Source organism: Sinocyclocheilus grahami, unplaced genomic scaffold (genome assembly GCF_001515645.1).
Source record: "Sinocyclocheilus grahami isolate Dianchi unplaced genomic scaffold, SAMN03320097.WGS_v1.1 scaffold137.1, whole genome shotgun sequence".
In the NCBI taxonomy this organism is placed as follows: domain Eukaryota; kingdom Metazoa; phylum Chordata; class Actinopteri; order Cypriniformes; family Cyprinidae; genus Sinocyclocheilus; species Sinocyclocheilus grahami.
Window position 1 is genome coordinate 2,080,071 of NW_015505316.1, and position 13,135 is coordinate 2,093,205.

Sequence of the window (13,135 nt, forward strand, 5' to 3'; positions counted from 1 at the left end):
AAAAGCATATAGCCAGGAGCATGAAACTATTTGGTATTTAAAAAAAAAAAAAAACTAAAGTATTTGGACCACGACTGGAGAGAAACCTATAAGTAAGACCAGACATTTCTTGGAATGACCACTGCAGAATTGAAGTGTTGGGTCTCCATGAAGCATTTTGATCAGGGCTGAGATTGTGGACCCACAGATTGTTTGATCTGTTGTAAGGAACCCTGCTCTAGACTGACGTCTTTGATGATTACACTGTGTCGTATCAAGCCACTTTGGCAGTGTGAAGTAAACTAAAGAAAGAGTCTATGTCAAGTAAACAAAATTGAGCTGAATAATTACAGTTGTCTTCTGTAGAGACGCTTTATAGCTGAATCAAAAATGTATTTTATAATTGATGAACTCTGCAACATCGACAATCTTATTAGACTGAAATGAATCAACACTAAACTGACTTGAGCTGAATGACACTAACACTTGCCTTCCGTAGAGCTGCTTTATAGCTGAATAGAGTTCATAAATAATAAACATTGGAAAACTTTGCAAACACTGTTATTAAACTAAAATGAGCTGAATAATGAAACTATTGTCTTTTTAGAGCTACTTTACAGCTGCAATTGTATTCATTTTAAAACTGAACAACATAAATACTGTTATTTTCTTCTTACTGTGAATCTGCTTCTAAACAATATTGGATAAATGAGATGACTCAAGGTCACACAGAACACATTCTTGCATTTAAAATCGTGACGCTGTGCAGCGAAATTTGTAATTTATGTTTTTATAAAGTTGAAATTTTATTCACTCTCACACAGCGTCTTGAAAATGTGAGACACTTAAACACCTTCAAAAACGCTTCATTTCATATGCATATGCAGACAAAATTCTTTTGTTTTTACTGTATTGAAGCTGGGGAAATGCTATTCTTTAGCACTTATCCCTCAAAGGCCAGGAAGTCTTGCAGACGTTTCTCTTTTTTTCATTTTAAACTGGGCTGAGAAAGGGCAACAGTTAATTATTTATCATCATGGGTGGAACTTAAACCAGAATGTGGTCTTCAGTGCTCTAAGAAAGGCCTGCATCTGTTGTTGCCATTCTATGAATGCTTTGAACTTAACAGGCTGCTAGAGAGGAGTGTGTGAATATGACACACTATCTGATATTGTGTTCATTTCGACACTATCAGAACAGCACATAGATGATACAAAACACACTCCCACTATCTTTGAACAGACTCTATTTGTATGGAGGATTTTGATACCAAGACCATTACGTTTGATCACTTGTCTTATCACAAGTTGTTCTTCTTTGAGGCAAAGCATGGCATGAAAATTTAATTATGCTTATCGGTCTCAACAGTACTCAGTAACACAAATGTAATCTTTTAATACAGAGTGCGGAAAGTTTAAGAGTGAAACTGTGCAAAATTGTGTCAAACAGTCCAAAACAATTCTTATTGGCTAAGCCTGTGTTGGGCCGCTCAAACAAACAGAGCAATATTAAAAGTGCCACATTGTTTACGCTCTTCAGGACTGGAAACTTAAGTTTCAACATTTTAAAATGACTCACTGCACATTTAAGGTCCTGCACAAATTAGGCTGACATTCCTCTGAGTTACCACGGCACAGGCTGTCAGAGTATGTCTAACTGAAGGTTACTTGGAGCCATATGATTCATCCAGGTCATATGGTGCTTCACGAGTGAATGAGTAGAGCTATGCTTTATACACCTTACAGCTGACATTCCAGATCAGAAAGCTGAACTCAGCCAAATGAACCCATTAACCTCAAGTCAACAAGATAAACCTGCTAGAACAACGAGAAGGCATCTCACAGGCATCACATTTAGGCTGTAGTGCTATAGTCTTACATCTTATAGTGAGACATTATTTTACTTATGAATGTATTGTATATACATTAATTGCCAGTAAAATGGTTTGTCTAAAATCGTCCATCGTTTAAATTTAATCAGCCCAACTGAGTGGTGTTGTTGCTCTAACAAGATGTCAAAATTTCATATACAGTATATAGTTGTATATTTGGAGACTCCTATATATAAGTTATATATTGGGAACTTCATATATAAAATCAACCAAGCAAAATGTATATAATTTTATAATAAATATATACAAATCCAATCTCCAAATTGATTGCCGTAGGTGATATACATTAACATACAGCATATATATTCGGTCAGAATTGGAACCCCATTGTATATTTGGTGTTGTTAGATGAATTTACTGAGTGGAAATTCCTTATGCACAACAACCACCAGTTAAAGGGTTAGTTCACCCAAAAATGAAAATTCTGTCATTAATTACTCACCTTCGTGTAGTTCCAACCCCGTAAGACCTTTGTTTATCTTTGGAACCCAAATTAAGATATTTTTGATGAAATCTGAGAGCTCTCTGACCCTCCATAGACAGCAAGGACATTACCACGATCAAGGCTCAGAAACGTAGCAAGGGCATCGGAAAAATAGTCCATGTGACATCAGGGGTTCAACCGTAATTTTACGAAGCTATGAGAATACTTTTTGTGCGCAAAGAAAACAATAATATCATAATTTATTCAACAATTCTTCTCCCTGAGTTACCATCTTCCGCCATTTTAGAGAGTACCCCAGAACGTAATCAATGTTGTTTACGTTCAGCTTGTGCACACTGTGTACTGAACGTAAACGTAAACGATTATGTTGAGATTCCATCAAAAATATCTTAATTTGTGTTCCGAAGATGAACGAAGGTCTTACGGGTTTGGAAGACATGAGGGTGAGTAATTAATGACAGAATTTTCATTTTTGGGTGAACCATCCCTTTTTTTTGTACAAACTTGTTTAAAAATACCAATTATGTGGACAATTTTATACAGAACTTGTAGTTATTCATCATGCACTTAAAAATAGAGGTTCTTTATTGGCATCAATGGTTCCATGAAGAACCTTGAACATCCTTGGAAAAAAATGCACTGCACAAAAGGGTCTTTATAGCAGTAAATGGTTCTTCAGATTCTTAAAATATTTTTCATACAAAGAAAAAAAATAATCTTTTAAGAGTTGTTCACTCATATGATCTTTGAGGAACCCAAAATGGCTCTTTTATTGCATCACTATGAAAACCCCCTTTTGGAACCTTTATTTTTAAGAGTGTATAGTGTATCTACTGTCTACTATAGTGTAGCAGGTTTATCATGTGTTTCTCTGAAACTGAAACATCAACCGTATACGATTGTCTTTTGTTTTTATTCCAGCATATACCCAAATTCAGACCCATCAGCTGCTCCAGCAGCACAAGCAGCAGTTTGTGATACAGCAGCAGCCTCAGATACTGCAGAGAGGTCAAGCACAGCTCTTAGAGGCCACCACCATTCATCCTCACACAGTGCAAGCTGTAGCCATTCAGCCTGCCCTACCAGCTCAGCCTCAGCAGTGCCCTATCTCTCTGCTGCCCAAAGTGCCTGTTACCTGCCAACAAGCTCCCATCTTCCATTCTACTACTGTGAGTCAGAATGGACAGCCACCCATGCTGAGCCACAACAAAGCAGCACCTCTACAGCTTACCGCAGTTAATGTCCAGATCCAGCCAGTTCAAACTCAAGTAAGTGGATTGAACATCATTTATTTGTCTGTTTCTTGATTTGTATGTATCCTAATTTTCTCCTATTTCGACCTTGTCCTGTTCTGACATTCCTGCTGGATGTGTCCGATAAGGACACCCTTGTTCCTCTCGAACCGCAGCTGCTATCCACACCAACACAAGTGCCAACCCAGACAGAACAATGCCAATTGGTCAAACAATTTCAACAAAGCCAAGTGACAGAAAGCACAGAAGGTACTGATAATTTAATTACGTGTTTCATCTCAATGACTTCCATTTATTTCGTTTGTTGGATAAAAAGGGGTTATTGCATTTTGTTTAATGTAAGCAATCCCTGCAAGCATTTACAGTATATAAGCCAATATTGGCTCCTTCTGTTTTAATGTAACCATTAACTTGGATGAATATATTTAGTACTGTACATCAAAGCCACAATAAAAACAACTTCAGCAGATGAAAATCGAACTTTTGAATAATTCTTTTAAATACTAGGGTGCGGATAATGGGGGTTTTGGGAGTCTGTTTCAATTATTTAAAAAACGAGACATAACAAGACTGCATATTTTTAGGTGAATTTATGGATCTATGGAATTAGTGGAAATTTAAAATACATAACAGCCAGCTGTTGATGTTAAAAGCTTGATTAAAAATGACACTAATATAGATTTAAATGTTATTTTATGTAGTTGTTTATCATGCACTATACACTATAGTGTACACTGTAAAATTATTTTTTAAAGTTGTAAATAAAACAAAGATTAGTGGAGTATGTTTTACAAGAAAATACTATTTCAGTCATTCTACTTTAAAATGTCATGTTTAATTCAGTATTATGTGTTTCTTTGTAATTATTTGTGAAATTTACCAACAATTTCTGAGTGAAAATTATTTCTACACCAATTTTGTTCAGTGTAGCTCCTTTATCATACTCTGTTTCTCTGAAACGCAATTGAGAATGCCACATCAACATTAAATACTTTTATCTTATCTATTAATTATAGATTTACAATATATCACTCTATAAAATACAATATGATAAACCTCTGAAAAAAGGCATGAAATATTGAAACTATTTTGGTCACATCCAACTACTGACTGCAAAAGCAAGAGGAAAGCCTCCTGCAGCAATCTTGACCTAGCCAGACACAGAGTGCCTACTACTACGTCACCACCATCTGTAGGTTTGCCAGTCTCAAAAACACAAAGGCCAACAACGTGAGCTCTCCCCTCAAGCGGAAGAGTAGATCTGTCACACCCCCAGTGTCTATTGTCTGGTCGCTGCACTTGCGAGAGTGTGACAGCTTCTGCTATAATTAGGGGTGAGGGTCTGAGCTCCGTTGTTCTGGGTTGGACATGAGAATAAAGGTGGACACACTCTGGCTGTCTGGCAGGTGTGTCGGAGGCCTAACCTCAGACGGTAAATTATGAATGATGATAAACTGCTCTTTTATGAATGGAAATGGCTTGAGGCATCAGAGCACTTGAATCATAAATCATGTCAGGTTTTTAATTGTATCATGCTGGCTTCAGATCATTTCGCTTGATATGGATCATGGTGCATTCATAAAAGTTTTAACGCGTCTTTTGTTTTAGATCAAACACATTTAGTGGTTTTTCATGTGTGGGATTAAAAGCATATACTTTAATTGGGTATTTCGATGCTAATATACATGTCTCACAGAATTGATCACTGAGCGAGATAACTCTTCTTTTTAAAGCAGACAACAACCAAGCTTACAAAAGATATGTTGTAATAATATCATTTATTATCAATAGAACTGTGGTTCTATTAACGTTACTGGAAGAATGTATGTTCATGATTTTGAGAAAACTTTTGCAATTTCAATTATTTTTTCAATTCTGAGAATGTCCCATATTAGCTGGAAAAAACTGCTTGCAATATATAAAAGGTAATGGCTCCAGACATTGACATTGCAGTGCGAGACAAGCCTGGGTTTAGCTTACGATACTTAGATTCCATTGCGTTCGACTCCCAGCTGCTGAGTGTGGCACATGAGTGGTGTTGTATATCATACGAGCGATAGACTCACTATACATGCACCCTGGGTCTTCCTTTGTCCCTGAGGAACCCAAGACCCCTCTTATCGAAATATTTGTGTCTGCTCTCAATAGGATATAATCTTGCAACTAATGCAGGGTAGACCTAAAAAAAGATTAAAAATATTGTTTTTCAGTTGATGTTTTGGACATCGACAATAGTGTAGATTAATTAGTTGCTCAGAGAACTTTATAATATTTTATTTTCTAATGTTTGATTCACAAGGGGAAGTTTTAATGCATGTTTATACTATAAACAACAGTCTGCAATCATAAGCAAGTTTTGCATTAATAAAATAGTATAATTCTCTCTGAAGTCCGTGTGAACCAGAAGTTGTGACCGACTTCAGTATTGTGACGTATTTCCCAGTGAAACTGAATATTGCATGAGAGAAGAATAGAGGACGGGGCTTGATTTTAGTGCAATCTCTAGCTCACAGCAGACTTACGGTTGGAGAGGAGTGGTTACATTTTCAGATTTTGACCAAAGATTACGAAGGCAAACTAATTTTTTCATGTGGATTCATTTGCATGGATCAGTTGTTCAAAACTACTAATGTGCTCTGTTCCACTGGTACAAAGAATTGGCATAGGCTTAGGACCCTACATGAATAAACTAACAATTAAATACATGACATTTTTGATGTAGACCTGGCTATATTATTGGGATACTAGTATCACTGTACTGTATTATATATTGCCTAATATAAGAAATGTTTCAAGTAGTATGCTACACTTTGTCAAATTACCTCATATTTAAAAAATTTCTACTTTGACAGTCTAATAATGTAATGTTTCAAGAAACAGATTATTTAAATGTAGATACTGCTTCCTGCTAATTCATCACACTATAAATGAGAAAGTAAAGTCGAACGTACTGCAATGTGGCATTCCATGTTGCTAAAATAGTATGAGTAGTATGCTAGTATGCTATTCCAAAGATAGCAATGGAAAAAAAAAAGATAGCAATGGAGTACTAGATGCTCTTTCTCTGCCTACGTGCGCCTCTGTCATGGAGCGGCTCACACGTTTTACCCAATCGCGGAACGGCTCTGTGCTAAACACGACCTGCTATTGGACAGAATTCCAAGCGTGTGGGACCAATCGCAGCTGTGCGATGTTTCCTATTCAGTTGCCCCATACAAAGAGGATTAGAGAGGGAATCGGTTAGAACAAGCAAATCCACGCACACAAAAAAGTTTGGATCGGATCATTTGTTGTACTGCTTTGTATATAACACCAGTGGATTATGGAAGTGTACTCGGAAGCGTTAGAATGCTAAATTCGTTTGAGTGTTTTCCTCTTCTGGCGCTTTAAAGTGTAAGTAAAGAGTGCGTGAGCGGAACAAAGGCGTGTGCTGTTGACAATCACCAGGACGTCTGTGCGTGAGCGTTTGTCTGCAGTCTGAAACCCTGCCAAATGTTCGAGATATAAAGTTACAAAGTTCCTCCGTGCTTGTTCTGGGACGCAGGGGTGCGACTGGTCTTTAAGATGCCGAGATGTTGTTTGCATGAGAGTGTGAATGTTTTGAAGCGTTTCGAGGAAGCATGGGAATAGTGCTGCTACAGAACAAGCGTAACATTTGGCAGTTTTTCAAAATGGGTAGTTAGTGCTAAAAGAAAACGTCTGGCTTTGATCTGGACCTTTTTTAGATAGTAGCAATAATAGTCGTGTTAGCTCTTCATAAATCAGTTTGCTGTGTGCAGCAGACATTACAGATCAGATAGAAATAAGCAAGTGGTTGCAGCAGGTGGCTTGAATATTATTCACATGCATATCTACCATAACACAACTGTATGCGAAAGTAGTTTATAAATGTATCATGGTTATACATATTACAGTGTGCGTTAACTCCAACCTTTCACATATTTCATAAAAGCACTAGGTGGCCTATGAGAGTGTCATGGAATAGCGTGAATGAATTGTTCTGAGTCGGATCTTTTCGATGAATCCGTGGAACCGGTTCATTAAAGCGTTCTAAACGACTCGTGAGCACGAACAGCATCGAAGCGTTCGGTGCGGTTCTCTAATAATAACCAATAATGAATAAAGTAAAGCATACTGTAAATGTTTATTACGCGATTGTATGACAGTTTTATCAACACATGCGAAATGGGGTGAGTTTTATTGAATACAATTTTAATAAAAATTGTACAGATATGTATTCGCAAAGTAATGCAAATGAACGTAACCGTTTTAAGGTGCAAATCTTTTCGAAGTGAGTAAATTATCGCAACCACAAACTGAAATTAGACACGAAATCACTATAAACATTTATTAAAACTGAAAAGAACGTAGTAAACTAAACAGCGGAATATACCCACATATGGCGTTTAGAACGGTGTTAAAATGCCATGGCGAGATGTCCCGGGGCACATGATGACGTAATTACGTAAAATTGCCACTGAACCGAATCTTTGAAACAAGCTGTTCTAAAGAACCGATTCGCGGAAATGAATCGGACTTGCCGTCAGTATTATGGTGTTTCTGATGGATGCTGTTGTGCTTGTGTTGAGCAGGCAGAGTGAATGTGAAGGCAGGTGTGGGTTCACCTCCAGCCATGACCTCGGGCAGCGGCAACAATGCGCCCACGGTGACCGGCAGCGCTCCGCAAAATGGCGAGAGTAAACCGCCGCCACAGGCGGTAGTGAAGCCCCAGATCCTCACGCATGTCATCGAGGGATTCGTGATTCAGGAGGGTGCTGAGCCTTTTCCAGTGAGTGCTTTTCATTTCAACCCACCCCGCCTGGGGATTTAAGTTGCAGTTTTCTGTTTCGTGTTCCTGCATAATACTTTATCATAGGTTGCATTTCGTTAAAACTATTGTGTTTTAACTATTTATTTAAGTTTTTTGATTATTATTATGGTTAGATAATTGTCAATTGTGAACTGATTTGTGTTAGAAACAACAATTACAGCTGCTCTATTTGTAATAACATAACAAAAGCCTAAATATTACAGTTATTGTTACAGTAGTAAATTGTACATTTAAAATGTAAAATGTGCGTTGTACATTTTTAGGTATTTGAATCATGTCCAAGTCAAGTCACTCTGCTTGCTAGTAACATTTTGACACATACAGTTGGAGCTGATTTTGTCATTTACTCACCCCTTGTCACTAAACCCGTAAGATTGACTTTTTTCTGTGGAATACAAGGAGAAGTTTTGAATAATGTGCTGATCATTCCTTCTGCACTTAATTGCAATGAATGAGGACTTAAGTTTTCAAGCTTAAAAAAACCCAGTCAAAAATAATTGGAATGTAGCGATTTGTGGTCAACTTTAACAATACCTTTGTGTTACCTTTTCTGTCATTTTGGAGTTTGACAGCCCTAGTCCTCATACAACAGTATTTTTAAATATAAATTCTGTCTTCCACAGAAAGAAAGTCACATGGGTTTTGGGTAAACTATTGCTTCAAAACAAAGGAAACCAATTTTTAAGTGTTGTTTTTTTTAAAGAGGCACACTTCCCTCTAGTGGACAGTATACCACAGTCATAACCTACATCTGCAGTCTTTGGTACAAGTTAAAAACACAGTGAGCAAGCACATATCCCATACATAGGTTCATTTGAGCATGCAGTACATGTCCTTGTGTAATGAATAATGTTTTTATGCAACACCTTGTGGATCTATCCAGATTGAACGTCCGTCCTTGTTGATTGAGAATTTAAAGAAACAGAAGCAGCATCAGGCTTATTCAGACCTAGATAAGAGGTCTCAGACCTTTCAAAATGCCGACTCTGAGATGGAGGATCTTTCACAGCAAGGTAAGGGTTACTTTAAGGCTGCAATACACCACATGACTTTTGCCATGATTTAGAGCTAGTCTGCCGATGAGTTGACAGATTCCACAGAAAACCGCATAGTGATGATGGGCACAGACTCATAATTCCATTTAGTTGGATGATAACAAACATGTTTGATAGTTTTACATTTTCATCTGTCATGTGTTTACAACAATCTAATGTTTTGGTGTGAGTTTGTATTTGGATTGAAAGTCTGCTAGTGTGTGATCCTCAGTCGTTTAGTGTCTGATGCCTACATTTTCTGTGTAACCATTTAGAAAGTCACCAAATATATGATGCCTAGTGGTTTAAAATCTGTTCCGATTGTGTAGTGTATTTAAGCCTTTAGTTGCACACTTGATGCTCAGACTGTTGTCCAATCAGCCATGTAAATCTTTCATAGAGCTGAATAATCAGAATGCCGAGCCAATGCTGTCATGTGAATTCTGTGGGACCGTAGACTTCGCATATAACTTCAAGAGATCCAAGAGGTTTTGTTCTACGGTGTGTGCAAAGAGGTATGTGGATCCTTCTGTAGCCTGTAAATTATTTTAGATTTTGTATCAACATTTGCTTGAGTGGTGGTTTGACTTGTTCTTCTTCTCTTCCAGGTATAATGTTGGATGCACAAAGCGGATGGGACTTTTCCCAAGAAAATCGACCTCAGAGAACCCAAAGAAACAGAAAGCCTCCGACGCCAATCATCATAACAGCAGCACGGATGTCAGGAAACGGGTAATTGCTGTTTCTTCCTGTCTCATTGCTTTCTCCCATTTGGTTTGTCTATGCAGAAATGTGCTTACTTGTCTCCCTTGTGTTCTCTCATAGAATCCAAGTGCTCAAACAACCATGGCCGCGTCTTTGTTATCCCCACACCCCTCTCATCCAAGTCACGGTGAGTCCAGCCAGTGCTCAGACATGTCCAGCTTCGAAGAGCCCATTTCGCCACTGTCCAACTCCAGCTTTGGTGCCCAAAGGCTTCAGAACGAGGAAAGATTCGATCACAGTGGAGAGCTCCCTCTCCTGATGCAGCACTTCCTGGCCAGCGACCCCACCAAGTGGAACGTCGAGGACGTCTATGAATTCATCTGCTCTCTGCCAGGTAGCTACTAATGTTCCTAGGCTTTTTTGTGTCACAAATGACTTAAGTCACTAACAATCTGTCTTTTGCACCAGGCTGCCAGGAGATCGCGGAAGAGTTTCGCTCTCAGGAGATCGATGGCCAAGCCTTGATGCTCCTCAAAGAGGATCATCTCATGAGCACCATGAACATCAAACTGGGCCCAGCTCTGAAAATCTTTGCACGCATCAGTATGCTCAAGGACTCGTAGCCTTCCCACAGCCTTATCTAGCTTGGAAAGGACATCCTAACAGCTCTGCACTGGTTTCCTCATCCCGTTGTGTCTTTGGGTCCTGGGGATTGCTGCTCCTCAAAACCACAAACTTGTGTATAGTTCTCGTCTCAGTCAAATGGTTTCGTTCCAAATGCATGATGATGTGACTTGATTACGAATTTCTCGTGTATTCAGCTGTGCCAGGCCTGGGAGGAGGCGACAATCCATCATGTCAAGAAGACAAGCACAAGTACTTTACCATTTGTGCAAACAAATGTTCATCATATGGTAGCATGGAAACAGGTTTACATTTTCTTCACTGTTTTGAACTGGACTTTGTGATTTGTCTGTCATAAAGTGACATTGTTGTAGTTCTGTCACAGTTTGTTTAGCTAAGGAAAAATGTTGTACCTTTAGCCTTGCAGTGTGCCAACATTTGTAGGTAGTAAACTGTTCAGGTTTCTTCATCTCACAGGATGTTCCTCAATACAATTACAACAGATTTTTCAAATGAATGAAGCATTCAGACACGGGGATAACGGGAATTAAAACTTTGACTCTAAGACGTGCCTAATATTTTATAAATAGCCCAAAGATTACACAAATGTTCATGTTTTTAGTTCAAATGAAAGCAGCCTTTCCAAAACCCATTTCGCAGCATTAATGTTTAAGGACTGCCAGTAATATCACTCTAGATTTAAGTTCAGAACCCATCTTGGTATGATCTGATGAACTGGGATCATTTTTCATAAATCACTGTTATCCAACCATCAATGTGTGCACTCATGTTTGGAAAGCTAGTTCAGCTTGTGTCTCAATTTTTACATTCATCATTTGATCAGATTTCTGTATTTATTGAGAGCAAGTCTCTGATTCTGTTTTATATTTGAAAATAAAACTCAGAAAACACTGTAGATGTCAGATGATTGTTTTTCCAATTAATCAAAACCTCACAGATCCTCGTATCATAGAGCAAGTAGATAAAAGATTATTTTATTTCGAACTCTGGACTGTTAAAAAAAGTTGTTAGAACTGATTACTGGATGTCTTCCCAAACTTCATTCACTAGGCCTGCGTCCCAATGTGCACACTATCCATCCTAAATGCTCTGTGATATTAGTAATTTTCAATACTATTTAGGGCAGATAGGGTGGATAGTATGCACATTGGGACGCAGGGTAGATCTGTAACTAGCATTGCTGTTAATTGTGCGTTTACAAAGAAAATCGCGTAGTGTATGATGGTCATAGACACAGTTTTTTATTTAGCTTCAGACTATGATTCCATCCATCCAGAGGAGGCTGGAATACATTACATTACGTTTTGACCCGATTTTTTTCGCTGTTTTACAGTCTGGAGAATTTGATAGTTGCCTAAAGTCAGAGCCATGCAGTCTGCGGATTTGAGTTGACAGATTTCACAGAATCGTGTAGAGTATGATGATCAAAGACTGATTTACAGCTTCAGACTGATTCTGTCGAGTCGGAGGATATCGTGCGTCTCCTAGGCATGAGTTTGTGCATAATACGTTTCTGCATTAATTTGTGATCAGAACAACATTGAAATCTGTTGTGCATGGTCCTCAGTCCTGTGTGAAGGCCAATTTTTCCTCTGTGACGGTAATGTATGTTTTCCTCAAAGTCGATAACGTTGTGTATAATGTCCATGTTCTTAAATCTGTTCAGATTTTAAAAGTAGTGTAGTGTATTCCAGCCTTAAGTATCATTGTAAATCATTTTTTTATTCATTTCAACAAATTGGTCTTAACTCGGAAACGGTTTCCAATTCGACTTCGTGGTGGTGTCCATGTGCTTGAACGCACCAGACGCTGTACTGCCACCTAAAGACGTCGGTCCGAATTATAGTTTCATGTCAATTACACTGATTATTCATTTCAACAAATTGGTCTTAACTCGGAAACGGTTTCCAATTCGACTTCGTGGTGGTGTCCATGTGCTTGAACCAGAGCATGTGAGCGGAGCGGAGCGTGAGCGGAGCGGGGAGCGGAGTGGTAATATTTTCTCAAGAGCGCAGAGCGCCTTTCTGAAGATTCCGCTCCGCTCGCTCAAAACGCTCAGCGCCGCTCGCGCTGTACTGCCACCTAAAGACGTCGGTCCGAATTATAGTTTCATGTCAATTACACTGATACTAGATTTAGAGAGCAGTTTACACAAAAATGAATCCCCTTACCTGTCCAACAAAACGATGACCCTTAGGTATCAGCAGTCAGGATGTTGCCACGCCGTGCGGATGTTAACGAGGCTCGTTTTTTCTTTTGGCTTCTGCCCTTTTTAATTCGCCGTCTCATCGTAAATTCTCCAAAGTGTTATATATATATATATATATATATATATATATATATATATATATA

The 13,135-nt window shown here is 38.5% G+C and overlaps 1 protein-coding gene across 3 annotated transcripts in view; it reads left to right on the forward strand.

The window, feature by feature from the left end:
• The window catches only part of LOC107591107 (polyhomeotic-like protein 2), a 44,198-nt gene extending 32,525 nt beyond the window's left edge, over nucleotides 1–11,673 (forward strand). The window contains exons 8-15 of one of the 3 annotated variants that reach the window (XM_016280145.1): nucleotides 3,237–3,583; nucleotides 3,697–3,817; nucleotides 8,161–8,357; nucleotides 9,283–9,412; nucleotides 9,834–9,948; nucleotides 10,042–10,165; nucleotides 10,259–10,532; nucleotides 10,607–11,673. In XM_016280145.1, coding sequence (XP_016135631.1) covers nucleotides 3,237–3,583; nucleotides 3,697–3,817; nucleotides 8,161–8,357; nucleotides 9,283–9,412; nucleotides 9,834–9,948; nucleotides 10,042–10,165; nucleotides 10,259–10,532; nucleotides 10,607–10,761 — 1,463 coding nt within the window. In that variant the 3' untranslated portion in view covers nucleotides 10,762–11,673. Of the gene's footprint in view, nucleotides 1–3,236; nucleotides 3,584–3,696; nucleotides 3,818–6,767; nucleotides 6,962–8,160; nucleotides 8,358–9,282; nucleotides 9,413–9,833; nucleotides 9,949–10,041; nucleotides 10,166–10,258; nucleotides 10,533–10,606 lie in introns of those variants that run through there. The other 2 variants (XM_016280146.1, XM_016280147.1) reach the window with 2 other exon arrangements.
• Nucleotides 11,674–13,135: the final 1,462 nt, after the last annotated feature.